At 41.8% G+C, this 21,518-nt stretch overlaps 1 protein-coding gene across 1 annotated transcript in view; it reads right to left on the reverse strand.

The window, feature by feature from the left end:
- adam19a (ADAM metallopeptidase domain 19a) overlaps positions 1–10,093 on the reverse strand; it is a 148,667-nt gene extending 138,574 nt beyond the window's left edge. Inside the window, exon 1 of the mRNA XM_047593599.1 lies at positions 9,866–10,093. Coding sequence (XP_047449555.1) covers positions 9,866–9,995 — 130 coding nt within the window. The 5' untranslated portion in view covers positions 9,996–10,093. The remainder of the gene's footprint in view (positions 1–9,865) is intronic.
- Between the last annotated feature and the right edge of the window lie 11,425 nt (positions 10,094–21,518).

Raw genomic sequence — 21,518 nt, forward strand, 5'->3', positions numbered from 1 at the left:
CTATGATGTCACAGCGAAGCTGACCTTTGTTCTGTTGGAGGTAAAATGTCATCACAATGGTACTGCGTTGTGTATTTTGGACTCTAGGGTAGAGTTACAGGTCACAACACATTTTGCAAAGTCACAGTAACCTAATCTGAGCATTCTTGAATCCAAGGGGACATCTGTGACGAATTAATCTTTCAATGCATTCCTGAGATTTCACAGGCGAATGGACGGACAGCTTAAGAAACATGATGCCTCGAGGCGCGTGTGTCACCCGCCCATAGACGTAAAGATGTCAAGAGAAATGAACAAGTGGTTGTGTTTGCATCTAAATGTCTGGTTAACATCGCTGCTTCTCATAAAAACTGCCACTTTTAAGTCACGAGCCTCTCCCATGAGCTATTCCCAGCCAGGAGAAGCTCAGGACCTACGAGTTGTGTAGGGACACAAGGGAACAAGGATTTCAACCCGAGCCAACGTAACAAATGCACAAATGCAGCAAAATAACAAGTGCATGGCTTATTTCAACCAAACAGAACAACACTACTTGTTTTTTTTGTTGTTGTTGCTTTTAATCCCAAAGGGCAGTGTGACAGAGATTCAGCTGGCTGGACCAAGCAGTGATGAAATAAAGCTCTCCACCTTGGTGCTGGAGTGCCTCAGCAACCGAATCCCACGATAAACTGCTCACTCTTACTTTTCCTGCATCCACAAATCCCCACAGACTTCATCTTTTCACCTCGCTCTTTATCGCTATCTCTCGGTTCAAGTATTCCTGAGCTCGTTCCAGTCTTAATGAGGCGCTCAGTGAAGGAGTTTCCTTCCTCCCTCCTTCGCTCTCTGTCTCTCTTCTTTCCTAGCCTTTTTCACAAGAATGAAGTGGTGGGACATATCAGCCAGAGTGCTCTCGAAGGGGAAAGAGGTTTCCTGTCTCACTGCCGATGATTGTTCGTCACACCTGGGAGAACGAGAGTCGCCTTCAGATCGCATGCACGGGACGAAATGGCAATGATACGCCGCAAATTATTCTTGCCTGTACCTAAAAGCTGCAGCTTTTGGGCAACTTGATCACAACACAGCGACAGCGGCAAACTCTTCATTTGTGTTGTAAAATAATAATGGTTTCCCTTCAACTGGGAACATAACAGCCAACGTGCACAATTTTGTTAAGAAACTGCAAAGAATATATCTGCAAACACGTAGGAGAATCATTTTCTCTCAGTCAATAAGGTCTTGGCCTCAGTCGTTGAGTCGAATCGTCTTGAGGACTCAAAACTGAATGCAAGTCTCTGAGTTTGTTGAGTATTCTCCTCAACATACATACTCTGGCCTAACTGAACTGTTGTATTGTATGTATATTGTTGACACACACACCTAAACATAACTTTTAAAATGTGAGGACTTACAGATTTTTCTCAGTTTTCCATAATAGTACCTTGGAGTATTGGACTACCGAATTGATAAAATAAATCCTTTGAAATCAGTTGCAGCCCTGTTCTCTAATCTCTAATACGGCTGCAATCAATGGCGCCGGCTTCTTAAATCCTGAAGTGAGGAAATCCAGACCCAGTCGCTTGAATGATGATTTTCATCGTTAATACTTTTATCCAGTAGAGTAGAGTGACTAGTAGTTCAAACCTTGAAAAAGAAGATGAACTGGTTGCACACTGATATTTGAGCATCTCCCAACTGCAGCTGAGGCACGAATATTTTGAACAGTAAGTTGAATTTAGGCAGATTTTTACTTGATGGCCAGAGCCTGGGAATCATTGTTGTGTCGTTATGAGTTAGGGTTAGGGTTAGGGGGTTAGACAGAACCAATATTTCTGAAACTTCAAATAAACTATGATTGCTCTTTGTACATGTTTGAATGAGCTGTAACTTTTAAATTCTTGTCACGTGAAACTTCACTTTGATCAAGATGAACTTCAAACGAATTGGTCATATAACCACCACCTAAACAACATAAGATGCAGGTGCATTTTCAATTACAATCAACACGTCGAGTCACTGAAGGCCAAACATATTCAAGGAATAGCATCATTTGGTGAAAGTTTAAAATTCATAGATGTCATGTTTAAACATCATTAACATATATTAGGAAAAGTATCAGTTACATTTCAGTACCACAATCATTCATTTAAAAAAGTAATCAATAGATTAGTCAACCAATCAAAAAAATAAGTGACAGATTCATCGATTGAACAAACACTTGTTTGTTGCAGCCCAACTGTCTATTATTATCATATATAACTGCAGCAGCATTGAGAAAACAACAAATAAACCATGGTTTTTACTGTGCAGTTCCACTGAGACTAAATTTCTACCCAAGAACACCTGTCAACTGTCTCTCTCTACGGAAGGAAAGGCCTTTCCAGGGCTGGAATTAGCAGATTAGCGTCTGACACATGTGACGACACAGCATGTGGATACACGCAACATTCTTCTGAGCTGAGCTACATCACAAGTGTGTGTCTCGTCCTGGCTGCCTTTCGTCAGGGAGGATATATAATCGGACCATTCATGTCTGCACGAGGGAGGGATCTGATCGCTGAAGCTTCAGGGGGATGCACTCTGCTCAGGGGCGAGTTTACGCCTGATGTGCAAATGAGCCTGTTTTCTTCGTTCTATTCAAGAAACTTTAGGGAATTCATCTTAAACTCATAAAAGCAAACTGTCCAACGTGTAATTCCAGCTCAAAAAGCTTTCAATTCATAATTTCAATAGGAATTCAGATAATATTTTATTATCAACAGATCAGTACCCAATGTCATGCCCAGATGTTGTCCCATAATTTGATCACATTGAAAATGTGAAATGTGAAAAAAGTTTTTGGAAGGTTTTCACAGCTTCAGGTAGAAGTTACAGATGTGACCTCAGTTCTGTGTCTTCTGATACTTCGGATACTTGTAACCTCAAAGAGGATGTGTGCAATTTCAGGGTTAGGGTTGGGGTCAGGGTTGGAGGGTTATGGTTGGGATTAAGGTTGGGATTAGGGTTAGGGTTGGGGTTAGGGCGCTGCTAATTGAGACACTTTCATAACTGAATATCACTGGTCAGTGTTGATAAAAGTGTATGCTTGTTTTCCCCTCAGCATTAAGCCACTCTTAAAAAAAATAGATAGTACAGATAGTAAATTTTGGTGTAAAATTACGGATGTCCTGATCAGTATCAGGGCTGTTTTTAAAATTTAAAAACAATTGAGCCAAGCCCAATCTTTTGCACTTGCTCATTTTAGAATTGCCATAAACCAAAACCACACCCTTGTAGCGTGTTCTTCCCCTTCCCAGCGTCAAAACTGTGATTCATATCGGCCGATATGAATATTAAAAGGGGATCAGGGGTCACATAAACATGATGGGGACATCCCAATATAAAATTCTGAAGTACAGATATTCCCAAAAGGCAGCTAATACTTGGTTGAGAGAAGCCCAGTTATCTTTTGGGTAAAAGGGGCTAATGTCGTAGTTCATCACAAAAGGAGATTCAAAGTTATAATCTTAGACTGAGCACATTTGACAGTAACCAGGGCGACTCTCGGGAACACTGTGCTCCCTGGAAACCCCTTCACCTATACACACTGCACAAGATATAAACATAACACTTGGAAAATGAGAAATGACTAAAGAGAAGCCCACACAGCAGACCAGAGAGGACCTTTACCCCTGTGGCTGTTCCAAATGACTACCACGCAATCTTGTTAGGTTTCAAACTAAATATTCTTCAAGGGTGCAACCTCGCAGTCGCTGCCAACCTGACGCTCGCAGTCGGGGAAATGAGGTGGTGCGATAAGGTGAGCTGAGCACGACGTGGAACGCTAATGAAAGTTTGTCTGTTTAGAGGTCGGGCCACAATATTTCTGTCGACTGCCTGCCCCAGCGTCCAGGAAATGACGGCCCGCGCTTTCAAGGGCTCTCAGTTATCCCGTACAGATATATAGCATGTGGAGCCCAGACTGGGCCGGGCAGCCTGCGCTCGCTGCCTGGTAAATGGGCCATGTTGCGCGCAGATACTGTCGGTGAAAAACTGCTGAGCACGAATACATCTGAATCCCAGCAGAGCAAAAGTGCTTGAGGAGTTTGGGAGAATGGGAGGGGAGGGGAGGGGGGTAAACTTTTGATGACATGTCTGAGGTTAAGAGAGAGAATAAACTGACAAGGAGAGCCATGAGGAAGGGTGCATGAGGAGTTTTCTGATGACGGGAAACCGCAAGACGTAAAGACACAATCTTTTGTGCTACAGAGTGACGAATTATGCGGAGTCACATTAACCTGAGCGGTGACTGCAGATGACAGTAGGTACGGTGTCAGCGCGGTTAATCTGCCATATGCTTGGAGTCATAATAGCGCTTGAATATAAATGACAAGCTGCTGATATGACTGCATGCTTTCAGCGTTGGTCTAGATAACCGGGAGATATAAAGATTCTGCAAGAGGTTGTTTTAGTGTAAAGGCGCTTTTAGAGTACGTGCGATCTAGACGCAGCAACCTTCACACGTAGTCTCAGACATTTATCCTCCTGAGATCCAAGCGTTTGTTTGGAAAGCATCTTAATTTCTTTAAGATAAGATTAAGATCTTTAAGTATTTGGGATTAGTAGGACCTAGGAACTATTAAAAATAATAAGCATCATCTTTGAACTAGAAGCAGTTTTTGAAAAAGATGTGAACACAGGGATTATTTCACTGTATATAAGAATTTAAGTCCCCGATGTGCAAAACCAAAATATAAAACTGTTTATTTTAATGGCAGAGCAAAATTGGAAATGATGAAATCCCAGCGCCCTTAAATGTGTCTCCTTATGAGGACAACAGGTCTAAATGAAGCAGAATGAGCTGCAACAATCCTAAAACGTAATGTCCCCATATGAGGACACAGGGTCTTGGGAGGTAAAACTTGTGCACTCGTCAGTCTGTCTCGCTCTGTAACAACGCCACCAAAACACTAGTCGTCTTTTTTGTCATTTTGGTTGATTTTTGTTTCTACTTCCTGCTTCACTTTCAACAAAGGTGACTCTATCACACCAAATCTCCTTAGTTACAGTTTCAGTTCCTTATTAATCCAAAACAATCAAGTTTAAAATTGCGGAGACGGAGAAGAAGCCGGAAATGCTAACGCAATTCAATAGGGGAACATGAAACTCAACCCTTTTCAGCCTCCTCAACAATATCATAACATCATAACAATAGTCATCATAATAGTATGATGTCACAATGATCATGGCGACATGATGTCAAGCTAGGATTCTTAGGGTCGTAGAGTTTCTATTTCTGAGCTCTCCCAGCATCTCTGGAAAATTCGATAAACTTTAAACCTTAAAAACCCGATAAGATGCACACTTTGCATAAATGCAACACACACTCTATGCACAACCACCTCGACGGGGAACATCAGCTGAAACACTGAAGGTCCACAAGCCTCCCGACCGCAAAACGAGACAACGGCGTCGGGATTTTACTGCTACAGTGAGCTGTGTCTGATTGATGGATTACTCAGAAACGAATCAGTGGATTACTAGAAAAATCAATGAAGAGTTTAATCGCTTAATTAAAAAAAAAAACTAGAAACCAACACTAAAATCCTTATATGAGGACATGTCACCACAACAGATCATTTGCAGAAATTAAAAATCCTCTCATCTGTAAAAAGGCACCAGAATTAAACTAAACTGAGGCATACACCGGTCCGCCACAACATTATGACCACAGACAGGAGAAGTAAATACCATTGAACATCTCGATAAAACCTAGTTTTCATGCTGGGAAGCTTTTGGACCTGGTATTCATTCACCTAGACCAGGCCAGACACCCCCACCCCGTAGCAGTGACACTCCTTGATGGCAGCAGCCATCCCCAGCAGGACGCAGCCTGACACGAGTAACAGGACTCCTGGTACATATTGTTCCTCCATCCCCTCGACAGGCTTGGCTGAGTGTGTTTTTGACATACAAGCTAAATGCACTAAATACAAAGACGATGTAGAAAGTTATACCCTGTTATTTGCTGCTTTTACACAATGGTATGTTAAAATGACCTTTAATACATTTTCATTTCAGCCGCTCACCTCAAAAAAGGATATTTTCTTGACACAGGGACGTTGCAGTACTTCAGCAGCCTTTGTATTTTTATGCTATATAGGGGTAAACGATATATATATATAGCTATGCATTTTCTGACTAGATAATCAGCGTTAAATCAAGGCCCACATATGAGGCGTCAAACACGCACACACACTTTTATTAACATGGACTGTGATGAAAATAAAATGCAAAGACTGGGTTTCCTTCCTAACGCACGACTCTCTGCATGCTGCAGAAGTGTTATACGCCACTTAGCATATTCGTTACGCTACAGCGTTATATTTGCCTTCTGCCTAGTGTCTGCTGCTGTCAGCCATTCACATCTGCTGGTTTCTCTCCTACTCTCTGCCTACATAAACTGTATTTCAACACGGCCAAATTCTTTAAAAAAAGGCTGTTTCCATGTTTCCAAGCTGCTGCTGCCACTAAATTCTTGCGAAGTTGTCTGACAATATCACCACAATCAGTGAATAACTGTGTCACACAAAGGATTGAAAGTACTGCTGCATCTGAACGGAGTAGACCTCCAGCCTTGCTGGGCAGTGTTGCAGAGTCTGTTTCCCCTAAAAACCAGGGACGGGTTTTTTCCAAAAAGTAAAAAAATAAATCGCTTCATATGGGGGGAACCTTGTAAGCATTTTTTTGCTCGCCAGGTTTGATAGGGGGAGCACAGACAGGATGCGTGGAATCTGAGAGATTAGAGCTGCAAACTCAGCTCAGCAGTCGTCATCAGACACTTAAATCCACACCGCTCTGGGTGTTCTGCTGAGAGGAAACCAGATTCAAAAGGGAACAAGCAACTCAACCCTGATCAGTCACCTCTACATTAAAGGTTGTGACATTAGGTTAAGATGGACTGAGTCCTAAAGCTCAGTGGGCAGTGCTGCATACGCTCCTTCCAGCAATAGTCTTTTCCAAAATGTCACTAGATTTGCTTGACAACATATAAAAATAAGTTGCTAAATAGGTTGTATGCCACATGTTTCAATCCAGTTTGAAACCAGATTAAAATCCAGACTGAAGCAGGTTTAAACCCAGTCTGAGATGATTTTTGAGAGGATTTTCTTTGTTTTGTTCTTCTTTTTCACTGTTGTTTTTAAACTAAATCCAAATCCAGACTGAAACCAGTCCAAATCCAGAATTTGACTAGTTTAAATCCGGTTTGAAACCTGTTTCGAATCCAGACTGACGCCTGATTAAAATCCAGACTGAAACAGGTTTAAACACCATCTGAAATGATTTTTTCTGAAGGACTTTCTTTGTTTTATTCTTCTTTTTCACTGTAGATTTGAAGCCAGAGTCAAATCCAGATTGAAACCAGTTCACATCAGGAATTAGACCAGTGTTAATCTTGTTTGATTGGGGGAGTACAGACAGGATGTGTGGAAAGTGAGAGAGAAGAGTTGCAAACTCAGTACAATCATTCATTTAATTTATCTGTACACTAACCAAAATTGTTACAAATGCATCACATGATATATGTGTGCTGTCGGGTTTTTTTTTTTTTTTACTGTAAAATGAACTGGATGTTACTGATTATGCCTTAGGTGCTTTAAATGATGAAATAAAAAGTTTGTTTTAGTTATATGATGATTAAGAGTCTGTTCTTGAGCGCATCAGTGGATGTAAATTAACAAAGTGCTGACGGCAGATGGAGAAACGCGTCCGACCGTTCTGCTGACTGCTGCAAATTAGCTCCCAATTTTAATGGCATGCGATCGTCACATTCTTGATGTCTGCCTTGTTTATTTTAGAGAATATTTTTCTTTTTTCTTTTTTAAAGCAGCCGGTTAGAACTGAGCAACAGCCAATTATCACTGTTCTATTTAGAGAGTTCTTTGTTTTGTTTTTCGCTGGATCTGTGGCCAATTAACTGGCGCATTAATGGTTGACACCACGATGCAGACGACGGCACAAAGTAATGGAGTAACAGAAGTAATATGATATATAAAATAAAGAGGAGGAGGAGGGTAGAGTGGTTGGGGCAAATAGGGGAGGAAAGGTAGAGCAGCATTCAAATCCAGACTGAAACCAGTTCAAACCGAGACAAAAACAGACAAAAACAATCTAGTTTGAAATTAGTTCAAATCCCGACTCAACCAAGTTTAAATCCAGACAAAAAACAAGATTAAATCAAGTTTCAAACAACAACAAAAATGAGTTTAAATCCAGACTGAATCAAGTTTTAATTGAGACTGAAACCAGTTTAAATCAAGACAAAAATTAGTTTAAATCTAGTTTGAACCCAGTTTAAATCCATACTGAAACTAGTTCAAATCCAGACTGAAACCATTTTAAATCCAGACACAAACCAGTTCAAGTCCCAATTTAGACCAGTTTAAATCCAGTTTGAAACCAGTTCAACTCCAGACTTCTACCTGTTTAAATCCCGACTTTCACAAGATTCAAATCCAGTCTGACCTAAATCAAGACTAAGTCTAAATTTAGCCCAAAATGTTCATTGAAAGCAGATTTTCTTCTTTCTTTGTCTCATGTTATGATTTCACTTTGATCTCAGGTCTAAACGATGAACCTTCAGACTGGTTTCGTTCCACTGTCTCTTCCATACCGGACCACCTCGGTTCTGGTTCTGGGTTCTTGCTGTTTTCCTTTAACAAAACATGTTTTGTGCAAAAGGAAAACGCACAAACATACGCTGATGTTTATGCAGAAGCCATATACACTCACTCACACGGGGTCGCTAACTACTTTAACTCGGTGCATCTAGTTTGAATGGAGGTTATTGTCTGACGAGTTGTTTTTTTATTTGCCCTGGGGGTAGTTCACTCCACATGACCGGACAGCGTGATCCCACCAGTTTGACCTTTCTCTGAGAGAGGAAAACTGTTGGATGCAGACTTCACGCCACTTGCAATCTGAATCAGACCCCGAGCACTGAAGAATGACTAGTAAACGGGACTTTCTGTGACATAATGTGGACTGGAATCTGAGCTCCTCTACTGTACTGGTGCATTTCTCTAAACTCTGCCTTTTATGGACACACAAAGACGGGGACAGGGTCTGATTCGTTGGTTCGGTTGAGAAACCAGACCCAGAACATCAACACTAGAAGACATTGAAGTCTTCAAACCAGGAGCTGATTGCAAACGTTTCTTGTCACACACACACACAAAAATAAAAGTGCTCAGACTTCTGTAATTCAATCTTTCTTCTTTTGCCTCGGATACGCGCTTGGCTCCGGAGTCGCTTCGGGATTCTTGCAATTTACCGCGTATTTACGCGCAGTTAAAACAGAAACCGCAGACAAACGCACGACTTTCTATTTCTAAAACAAACCACGTCTCCCGCTGATTTCGGCACCAAAGTCATAACTCGTCAAGCTCGAGTTTAAGAGCGGTTTAACCTTATATGCCCCGTATATTGGAGGAGGGCGCAGCAGTGGGGAACAACCAAATGTTATTGGGAAAGATGACAAAAAAGGAGAGATGTTTTTCAGCTGCAAATCATAGCAGATTGATGCATGGGTTCACGCTATCCGGAAAATACCTTGTAGTTTATGCGAGACTTGCGCCTTTGCCTCGTCAGGACGCGCAGCATTAAAACGAGCATGTTTTTAAATGGAGTTTGGCGCACGCAGGCGCCTTCTTCGCCTAACGTGATTTATTCGGGAAAAGTTTTGAGTCGTGTCCCAGCAAAACGCGCCTCGCTCCACCTGGACTCCCCCGGCGTTGGCCGACACACTTTAAACCCACCCGTGCGCGTTTTCTTTCGCTGAGGATCAATGCGCAACTGGTAGATAGATGCTGGAAGAAGTTTTTGCAGCATCCGCTCTTTTCTTTACCTTGTTGCCCGGTGTCTCCGAGGGCTCTTTCCAGGGTGCCGTTCAGCAACAGAAGAGCGAGGAAAACGAGCCAGTGTCCACATCTTGCCGTTGATATTTGGGCATTTTTCTGCCTGTGTTTACTGTACATCCCTGTGACCCTCGGTGCCGCCGGCCGTCTTCCCCTTTCCTCGCCGTTGTTCGCCTCTGCCTCCCTCTCTGGCTCCTCACACCGTCAACCGAGACGCAGCGACGTGCAACACTTCCTGTATGACCCATCACAATAAAACACAGCTCACTGTGAGAGAGGAGGAAGACGCGCCGATGAGCCGCGACGCTCGGACCTGACATTAATTGGTGTGGATGTTACACAGACATGCCCACTTAGACCAGACCAGGCACCCAAATGCAATGACGCTCCTTGATGCAACCTGACACACACACAGCTACGCTTTAGGAACAACTCAAAAAAACATCTCAAGGTGTTGACCTGGCCTCCAAATTCACTAGATCCCAAACTGATCAATTATCTGTGGAAGATACCACCATAGAGACCCCTCTCGTCAATTCAAAGGACCGAAAGACCCCCCGCATTTACAACTTCCTGTTTCCAGACACCATAGGACACCCTCAGAAGACCCATGTCCATTCTCTGAACAGGTTTGGAGGCGCAAGAAAGACCTACACAATACTAGGAAGGCGGCCATGATGATATGCCTGATTGGTGTATTAGGCATTTTGGATTTCTGCATCAGTTTGCACCTCCCCAGTGGTGACGCAGATCACAAGAGCTTCGATTGGTCCTCTTGGCAGTCGCATGTTTCCTCTTTAGTATTTGCGGTCGCTTCTCCATCTCCGCAATGTTCAAATCAATCAATAAAGATGGAACACACGGAGGAAAGGTCAACCGAGGAGGTTCAAAAGGTACACGCATTTGTACGACTCGCGCTCGGCGAGAACTGGGCGAAGGTTTCGGTCGCCTGTTGAAAGTGCAGCAGGAAGTGGAAACAAATATGAACCCCACTGGCAAAGAAAAAAAAGACAGCGCCCACTAGTGTTTGCATGGTGTTGTGACAGGCGGAGCGCACAAGCATAAATGTCTCACACTGGCGTAGGCTGGGCTAATGTAGGTTTACATAGATTGATGCATCTATGCCGTAGCAACAGCTTCACGAGTCTAAACTTGAGATTCCATGAACAGTTGACATCAACTTGACTCTGCACCTCTGTGTTTAAGATGTAATTATTTCGTTACGTCCATTTTGCTTTGGAGCTAATTATGTTTCAGAAGCAGAGAAAGGTATGAGACAGGTGAAGTCCTGTCTGTCTTTACAGTAAATAGTCTTAATCAGGATGGTTTAGTCAGTCAGTGTTGGTTAAAACTTTACGTTTACCATTCTTCGTCCATGAATGACACGTTTGCTCCTCCACTGTCAGCGACTCTGTCAAACACATTTCAAGATCACGGTCGTCGTCACGAATGCTAAGGAGCTACGTGTTTACGTATACGTCTGCACCGAGGCCTGACAGTCATCTATTTTTTTTTTTTTTTTTGCGTGCAGAGGTTGACAGGTAACCTTTTTTCTTCCTTTCAGTCAGGAAATGAAATGAAGATTCATCTCGGGCCGTGAGTAGATCACCTCCTGTCGCTGCACGCTTTGAAAAGTGCCAGACAAGCCACCGTGTATCCAACAGCCAGATAAACCTTAGCTGTGTAACATTTTCTGAGCTTTTAGCTTAAATTGATATGATGCCCTGTTTTTTTTTAAGTGTCTTAACTCTTCTAATTCCACATAAGAACAGCAGTAATGTTCTTCCACTTCTAAACTGTTTAACTAATCAAATCCTCCAGCAGCAGCTGCAGCAGCTGCAGCAGCAGGAAATGCACGATATAATTATTTCTGTTCGTCTGTGGCGTAATTCTCACCTCTCATACTAAGACTGAGCCTGAGGTTTACCCTAAGCCTGCAGCGTATCATTTTAACCCGGGTTTATCATAAACCTGCTGCTGACCCCAATGAACCACGGTTTTTACCACAAACTTACCGTAGACCTAAATTTAACCGTGTAGCTGCTGCAGACCCACGTTTCCAGAGGCTTAGTAATGTCTTTGTATCGACCCGTATTCATTCACACAGTTTTCTGCTACTCTCTGTTACTTAACAGTAACTATGACCACATTGTCTGGATTCATTCTTTTCATCACTGATCAGTTTTCCTTGTGTCATGCAGAACCTTTAAGTCATTTCTCTGTTTTGGCTTTGTTGTGTTTATATTTAAAACCATATTTTACTAAAAAAAGGTTAAAATCTGGTTTTGGTTTTTTGCTTTTAGTTCAGCGGCACAACTGGTGTGGTGGTTAGTGTGGGTTCACACTAGGTTCACTGGTGATTCTAAATTGGCTGTAAGTGGTAGTGGTTGATGGTTCCCTGTCTCTCTGTGTTAGTCCTGAAACCAGTTTAAATACAAATAGAAACAAGTTTAAATCTGGTATGAACCCAGTTTAACTCCAGACAGAACTACTTCAGATTCAGATTGAAACAAGTTTAACTCCGGTTTATATATCGAGTTTAAATCCAAACTGATACAAGTTTAAATCTAGTTTGAACCCAGTTTAAATCGGAACTGGAACTAATTCAATTATAGACTGAAACTGGTTCAAATCAAGACTGAAACTGGTTCAAATCAAGACTGAAACCGGTTTACATCTAGACAGAAACAAGTTTAAATCTAGTTTGAACCCAGTTTAAATCCAGAAAGAAGCAAGTTTAAATCTAGACTGGAACCAGTTTAAATCCAGACTGAAACTAGTTTAAATCTAGTTTGAACCCAGTTTAAATCCAGAAAGAAACAAGTTTAAATCTAGACTGGAACCAGTTTAAATCTAGACGGAAACTAGTTTAAATCTAGACGGAAACTAGTTTAAATCCAGATGAAACCAGTTTTTAAATCCAGACAGAAATGAATTTGAATCTGGTTTGAACCCAGTGTAAATCCAGATAGAAACAAGTGTGAATCCAGATAGAAACCAGGTTAAATCCAGACACAAACCAGTTCAAGTCCCAATCTACACCAGTTTGAATCATTCTGCACCGAGGCCTGACAGTCATCTATTTTTTTGCGTGCAGAGGTTGACAGGAAACCTTTTTTCTCCCTTTCAGTCAGGAAATGAAATGAAGATTCATCTTGGTCCGTGAGTAGATCACCTCCTGTCGCTGCACGCTTTGAAAAGTGCCAGACAAGCCACCGATTTAAGATAAATCTTAGTTGTGTCATGGTTCCTGAGGGTTTTGTCTGTCTCTATGTGTTAGTCCTGAGCCAGGATGTACCCCCCCGCCCCACTGGCAGTTGGTACAGTCTCCGTCCCCCCCTGTGACCCTCCAGAGGACAAGTGTTTACAGAAAATGAATGAATGAATACTGAGGCATGCGAGATCATTCTTTATGTCTTCAGGTATGAAGTTCTCATGTAACAGGAATATGAATTAAAAGCGCTTTTAATTTTGTAACCTCACTCCTGAAGCTAAAGAAAGGAAACACCTGTCTGGGCCCCAGAGCTGCAGCTGTCAAGCTTTCTGCTGTCACTACTGTAGCTGTAGTCTGGCACAGCTGCAACCAGACACACTGTTGAGATCTAAATGCCACGAGCAGCATTAACAGGCTTTAGTATCCACTAAAGAAAATAGAGTTTTCACTTTTATTCATAGCGGTTAAAGTGAAGTGTGACCCTAGATAATTATGAGCGTTGCACTGAGACTTTTATTCTGAAGTGGGAATTATCCTCCGTCTGGTCGCTCTCTGGCTGCCTTCGACTTGACACAGAGCGGTGCTTCAGAAAACAAGGAATGGATCTGAGAGCAGTGATACTTTAACTTGTGAGCTGCCTTCAAATTCAGATGCGAAATAATGCCCCCAAAGAATCCGTGATGAATAAATTAAATCTGACTTAAAGTTGCCTAACTACTTGAAGCCTGAAAGTTCATAATGTGGGCATTTTCTGAATGTAGCACTGATAGAGCACATTTATTTTTAATTCAACAGCTGTTAGCTTAGCATGAATGTTATAGGCTAAATCTGAAGTAAAATACGCCTCACAACTGATCAGGTATATTCTAAAGAAGGCGTCTTCAACATCTTTCAGGCCAATGACCAAAAAACTGATGGAGAGATTAAATAGGGATGTGTTCTATAGTAAACTCTGCCTATTTATAATTATACATCATTATTAGCATTTTGCATTCAGTATTAAGATAACCCCCTTATCCTTTTACGAAAATATGTTGTATTTATATTAATGTGTTTTTAAAGAAATTTAAATTTGTGGAAGAAATTGAAGAAAATATATAAAAAATGTCTAATCAACCAAAGATTTTGCGACCCCCACTGCCTCCACGGACCCCCTGTTGAAGACCTATGATCTAAAATGTACATCTGTTTAAATTTGAAGCGTATATACTTACTGCAGACAGGTCAGCAGTGTATAAACACGGATCAGCCACAACATTATGACCACTGAGAGGAGAAGTAAATAAAATTAAAGCCTTGTTCTGCTGGGAAACTTTTGGACCTGACGTTCATTCATTCATGTGGATGTTATTTAGACATGTAGTACTCACCACACCAGAACCCCCACACCCATAGCAATGAAACACACAAAAACAGCTTAGGAACACCTCCAAAATAAATAAATAAATAATATAAAACAATTAAAAACAGAACGAGGTGTTGACCTGGCCTCCAAATTGACCAGATCCCAACCTGGTCGAGTTTATGTTGGATGATGCACCATAGAGACTCCTTCCCTCAGCCCATAGGACCCAAAGACCCCTGCAACTAACAATGTTGTGTTACCAGACACAACCCTCAGAAGGTCCATGTCCATTCTCTGATGAGTCACAACTGTTTTGGTGGCAACAAGAGAGACCTACACAGTATTAGGAAGGTGGTCATAATGTTACGCCTGACTGGTGTGTGTCTACGAGGCTAGACTCCCGGAAGGCAGCTTTTCATAAACCTTGTGAGAACATGTTTCAAGGCTAGTCAAAGCAAACTGAACCCACATGACCACAGTTGGAAGATGTTATCGGTGATTCAGTGAGTGCAGAGCGATGAGGTACAACTCTATTTTTATCCACTTCAAATAAATTCTACTCCAAAGTAATGTGATTACTGCACGCTAATGTTAAAATAGCCCATGACGGAAACAAACAGCAGCCGACCTCAGCAGGTCACGTGCAGCTTCCGAATTTTCATCAGAGTGAGGTTACCAGGTAGCGTCGCGTTACACATAGCAAAGAGACACAAAAAAAATAAAAAAAATACCAGATTCATCTTTCAAAACAGCCAAATTGCCACTTCAAGCTCTTAATTTGCGGCTTGATACACAGAAACCACCCGGAGCCTTAATCTTAATTTCTAAATATGCAAATGTTTCGCGCATTCGAATACACTGCGAGATCCCGGCTCTGCCTCGGTTGCGTGTTTGTGTTGTTTGGTTTGGAGGCAGCGATGGGATAATGTGAGTGCTGCGGTGTCAGAAACACAGTGCTGCCTCCCTCTGTCATAAAGCGTATGAATTATTGCTTATCAATTTGCATAAAGTTATGAAAATGAGACACAATGAATAATTCATCTCGGGGCACCTCTTGCAGCTCCGTTTTCAATTTGGTTAGCATTTGCTCATGACCAAAAGATGAAGCTGAATATTAAGTTACTGGATGGAGGGAATTTATTGAAGAACTAGGCGCTGATCAAAATTTGGCCAATGGCAGAGTCCCTCTTTTGGTTTTTGTGCTGGAAAACAACAGCCTGTGCATGTGCACGGTCCCGGAACATTAGCATGGGGCTCATTACCACAATATGGCATCTGATGTGAAGAAGGCAACAACGTGTGTGCAGAATATTATTATACTGTGTGCATACTAACTTCCAGGACATACATACATGCATGTGTATATGTATATATATATATATATATATATATATATAAACACACAGCGCCAGAATTTCTGCATTTCTGCACAAAAAATACTCAAAACTTTGGATTTTCATTAGTCCAGATATTTACATATCTCTAAGGGGTAATTTCCCAATAGTCTTCAGGCTTGTCCCATATTCTGTATTAAGATAAACTGCTCCTGAAAAGTGAAGCCAAGCAGAGTTGTATATACTGAAATGTCGATAATTCCGATATCAGGAATTTATGCTTTAAAATAGATTATCAAATCAAAATGTCGATACTTTTGATACTTAAGTCATTGGAGGTGATGTAGGAACACAGTGGAAAGTAACTAAACTGTTGAGTTGTGGCAGCACAACAAACGTTGTGAAACACCTGCATCAGCTCGGCTTTATAGTAAATGAGGCCTCTACCTAAATATACTTCATAGTTTAAGACAAACAAAAATAAATTACTCTTGTATTCTTTATGAAAATATCATTTTAAATACGCTACTTTTTCTAGGTTTTACCAGAAACATTAGGGTGGATTTACACAAAGTATCGGTAATAGATCGGTATCACGGATATCGGCCTGAATTTCACTCTGTATCGGTTTGGAAAGGAAGGGATGTTCTTTTTCCAAAGGGTAGAAAACAGCTGTTGTGTAACTCTGTATTTTGTATCGATACTTGTGAAATGCTGGTCTCCAATCAATAAAAAGAAGAAAAAAATAATTGTGGTGAATTATCTTTCTTTCTTCCGTCCTCTTTTTTTTTATTTTTTTGTTCCTCCTTCCATCTCTCAGCTTCCTGGGAAATCAAACCGTCTGAGGAGCTTATTGAGTGCTTCGCCCTCTGCTCTGCTGTATCTGGCCCCTGAACAACAACAACAACAACAACAAAAAATGACATCCACAGCCTGGTCGAGTTAAAAAAAAAAAAAAAAAGCTATCTGTCCCCTCCAGAGGACTCAGATCATGTGCTGGCAAGCTGCTTACTCCATAATGTGAGGAGTGCTGGCAGGCCTGGATGAAGCCCAGAGCCATTGTCTATCCATCCCCTCCAGCCGCCCTCCCCGCTACAGCAGCGTGCCGGCTTCACGCTCACTCTTCTCTTTGACTTTGGAATTATGGCAAGGATTTAGACTTTAGCTGGCAGGAAGACGAGGGGGTGGGTGGGGGGGGGGGTTTTGCTGGATAAGACGGATTTATTTCACCTCATCTGGAAAAATGTCTGGTCCGCTAACTCGACCACTTTGGTTCGCACGGCGCCGGTGGGAGAGCGCGGGGCATCGCTCCAGTCGTGCTGGTGCTCGGCTCTGTTTGGGGGGATATTGTGACGGCCACTTGGCGCATTGAAAGGTCAAAAAGCTTAAACCCAGACAGTCTGAAATCCATCATCCCATTCACACTGCTCCCGGAGACAAGAAGCGCCGTGTCAAGGGGGAAGATAAGGTTCATAAAGCTTCCGGGATCTACTCACACAGGCTGCGGTTGTTTCTCTCTTTAAACAATAAGCTACACATTTAGTTTTTATTTTTTTACCAAAGACAAAAAGCACATTCAATACATCTCTAATATTCTTCCGCCTCTGGCTCAGAACTGTAAAGATTTGAGAGGAAACGAGGAGTCGCACACCATATAAGTGTAAAAGGAGACGAGTGTGTGATCTCCCTGCAGCAAACTTATTTTACATGATTCATTCTAAAGAGCTTGTTTTTTGCTCCGACTCAGACGATACGAAGAAATGAGCTTTTTGGAAAAGGGGCGCACTGGTAACTGCAGGGCGATGAAGAGCGTCTGGTGGGAGGTGTGCAAGCAAAATTTGCACTTGTGCATTATCCGGTCCTATTTGAATTCCTTCAAGGTTTAAAGATAAATAAATAAATAAATAAAAAATGACAAAAGCTCCATTGAGCTGACATCTAAGCGTTTTCTGCAGGTAACGTACGAAGGATTGTCTGAATTTGTCAAAGCAAGTAAAGACATTTTATTTGATACGCGGTGACTGAAGGAAAATTACAACAGCTCCAAATACGGGGGGGGGTTGCACGAGCTCAGATTACACAACCATCTCTGATGACGTCACTAACAAAAACCAAGCACAAAGTGATGCATTGCAACAATTAAATCTATATATTTTTGACGTGAGTATGTACATGCTGAGATCAGACAGCTCATGTGTTACTTACTGTGAGGTGCAGATATGTACAGCCTGTATAAAAATAGGCAGCAACTCAGCACCATTAATAACATTTAAAAGTACTGTGCCGCAGGAAAAATGATTATGTATTTACTGCAAATAATTAGTCCTGGTCCAACTATCCCAGCGACGTATAGTGACAGGCAGAACAATTAAATCCTCATCCACTAGATGGCAGAATAGAGATCATAAACCTGTCTGTCTATCTGCTGTGATTCCAACAACACAATACGTCATGATGCTTCTTTGGAGTAAGACGGCAGGCGGGAACCTCCAGGTCTGAACAATGAAGTGCAAAAAACTACAGTTCATCAAGTGGTCACTTGAGGCTCCAAAATGGAGCAAATCCCCATAGACCCCCATGTTAAAAAGCCCAACTTTACAGCATTATTAAACATGTTTACAGCCTGGTACAAAAAATGATTTTGTTTTATTTCACTATTAATGACAACAATTCTTTCTAACTCATTCGTTTATTTTTATTTATTTATTTTTTATTAAGGTTTAAAATTCTGCATTTGGAAGATCTAAGTGTGTAAAGCTCATCCAACATGGCGACTGCAGGCTCCGCCCACTTTGGGCTTCATTTTCGATGTTCAGAATCCAATGGGTGACGTCCATAGTATAAACAGTCAATGTGAGACAGAAAAATACTCAAGCCGAACTGAGTGCTGGAGAAAGTTCTAACCAAGATGAAGAGTGGTCAGAATGTAAAAAAAAAAAAGATGAGCTCAAGACAATACAATGAAAGTTCTCTTTCCTTTGGATTTACTTTTACCGGGGAACCGACCAAGCTGATTCTATTACGCTTGGTGGGGAAAAGATGTCTAACAGAGCCACGGTTCCAAGAAATCTTAAACACCACCTCTAAACAAAACACACATAGATGATCATTATTTCATCATTTATTCTTTTTGTGACATTTTATATTTCCGTGTTAAGCTGTGGGACTTTTCTGCTGTAAAATATGTGCTCAACAAAGGTTTAGAAACACTCTTCTACTTTATGTTGGAAAGTGGGATTGCATAACAAGTTATTTCTCTGCAGCCTTCTCCGTGTACTAAAGCTAAACATCTAATAACTTTATTAAATAGTTGATGTGCAGCTTCATTCTCTCTCATTTGGTGAAGTTGTTACTGACTCCTGTCCAGAGGGTTGGAAACATTCATCTGCTAGCGTTAGCGGACGTCTTTTCAGATGCTTTGCAGTTGAACTTTAGTTGTATTTCAGGACTGACATGTCACGGTAGTACGGGCTTCATCTTTAGTGAAGCATTTCTACACACTTAAGGTTAGGGCTAGGCCTACAGCTAGGGCTAGGGTCAGGGCTAGGGCTACGGTTATGGCTATTTCTACGGCTATGACTATGGCTAGGGATAGGGCTACGGTTAGAGTTAGCATTAGGGCTAGGGCTGGGGCTAAGTCTGGGTGTAGGGCTTAGTTTGTTGCAACAACCTACTGTCCCCCTCACTTGTCTTCTAGAAGGCATCCATGTTGTTATTGTGATCAGTGAGTAGTCAGGAGTCGTTGCCATGCACATCCTAGACTGTTTTGGAGACCAGATCATATGACAGAGGGGGGCTGGATCACAGATCCACTATGGACGATTTTCAGCAGCTCTAATACAGTGTTAGGATGCAGTTATCAGAGCAGCCTTTCCAAAAAAGCTAATTTCTGCATTTCGTTTCAGTCAAAGTGCGCCGCAGGGAGATCACACTTGGGTATTGATCGGGAACGAAGACGCTCAGACCACTGTTTAGGTACATCAAGGCCGAAAAGTAATCTGGTTTACAGCTTGTTCTTTTAATGGCCTTGTTTGGGTCGCCGTTTAGATTTGCATAAATCTCTGGGTGAATACAACTTAATAAAGTGCAAAAAAAAAGATCAGGCTAAATTTGCTGCTTAGTCATGCTAGGCGGTTTTGCTCAGGCACACTGGAGCACAGCAGATGCTCTAATTGCTTAGTTAAACAGTCACCTCTTTATTCTGCAGGCCATGTCCTCGTTGGCTCAAAGCGAAGCCGTCTTTTCATTGTCGCCCGCTTTCTTCAGGTGATTCCCTGCTTGTTTCTTGGTCGATCTCAGCGGCTGACCGTAATGCCGTGTGGCTCATGTAATTGATCGCTCTAGGGGGGGGGTCGGGACCGGTGGTGCATGAAAAGATCTCCTCTACTGCTTTTCAAATGTTAATATCAAGGGTGCACGAAAGGAGGCAGCGAGTCCCACTCCTGTCATATCTGCTTCACTTGGCTTCCAGTTGATCAGGAGGTGAGAGGTAAATGACTAAAAATAACCCCCACTGTGAGGAGTTTGAGGCCTGTCGGCTTTTATCAAGTTGTGTGCACACAAGTATGAATCAAATTTTTTTAAGATGTAAATGCACCATTGGCTGATTCCTTTTTTTTTTTTTTTCCTAACTATGTCCAACTGTTCACTGACTAACAAAATATTGTCCTATTCCCCAGTATTGGACAATATACAGCAGGCGAGTCAAACATATACGTCCAAGCCAAAAGGTCCAATATGGCCCATGGGATGATTTTGCCAAATGCAAGAAAAACATGAACAATTCCTATAATTTATCATAAAACAAAGTAGCTGCACATTCCTTATTTTTCGACTAGAGCAATGACTTATTTTACTAATGCCTGGTTTATGCTTCTGCATCAATTTAATGCAGTAACAGTTGTTAAAGTGAAACAGGAAGTAGAAACAATAATTAACTTGACTGCTAAAAAGGTTAAGGCGACAACTAGTGTTTGGGTGATGTTGTTACAGAGCGAGCCAGACTGTCGAGCGCACAATTATAAATGACTCGCACCAACGTAATTACGCTGTCTAGTACTGTAGAGTCATAAATCATGCTTAAGTGGTGCTGGGATGCCAGGCTGGAGGTGGAGGTGGAGGTGGAGGTGGAGGTGGAGGAGCGGAGAAGGAGGTTTGGGTCGGCAGTGACGTCTGCCCTCATGGGGAACGTGAGGCCTTTAGTCTAAGTCTAAGAGTTGCAAATGTGGCACAACACTCAGTACGTCTACATGTAAAAAACAAAACAAACAAACAAACAAAAAAATGGATTATAGCCTTAATCTGACTTTAACTGGACAACTTAAGTGCATGTAAACACATTAATCCGACTAATAGTTCTCTTTTATCCGACACCAAGATAATGAGATTGGAAACTGATTTTCCCGGTCACAGAAGAAGAAGAAGAAAATAAACAGAGCCAGTAGATGAACCACCTGAGGGATAGCGCCACCTTATCTGCAATACAAGTAGCACACACATTACGTACAAGATTAAAAAAGCTAAGCTAGTATCCGTCTGGTTGTTGGTTTAAATGTTGTTCTGACGCACGGACGACTGTTGTTTATTATGTGACGCAATAGGTCAACCGGAAAACAGACGCATTAACGTGGTTTTATCCTGCTGAAAAGACACGTATCGCCACCTAGTGTATAGGAGGAGGACATGTTCAAGGACATGGCACGAGGACACAATTCAGAAAGTTAAATTGTGACCACAGCTCGATCGAGCTT

Source organism: Mugil cephalus, chromosome 1 (assembly GCF_022458985.1).
Source record: "Mugil cephalus isolate CIBA_MC_2020 chromosome 1, CIBA_Mcephalus_1.1, whole genome shotgun sequence".
Classification (NCBI taxonomy): domain Eukaryota; kingdom Metazoa; phylum Chordata; class Actinopteri; order Mugiliformes; family Mugilidae; genus Mugil; species Mugil cephalus.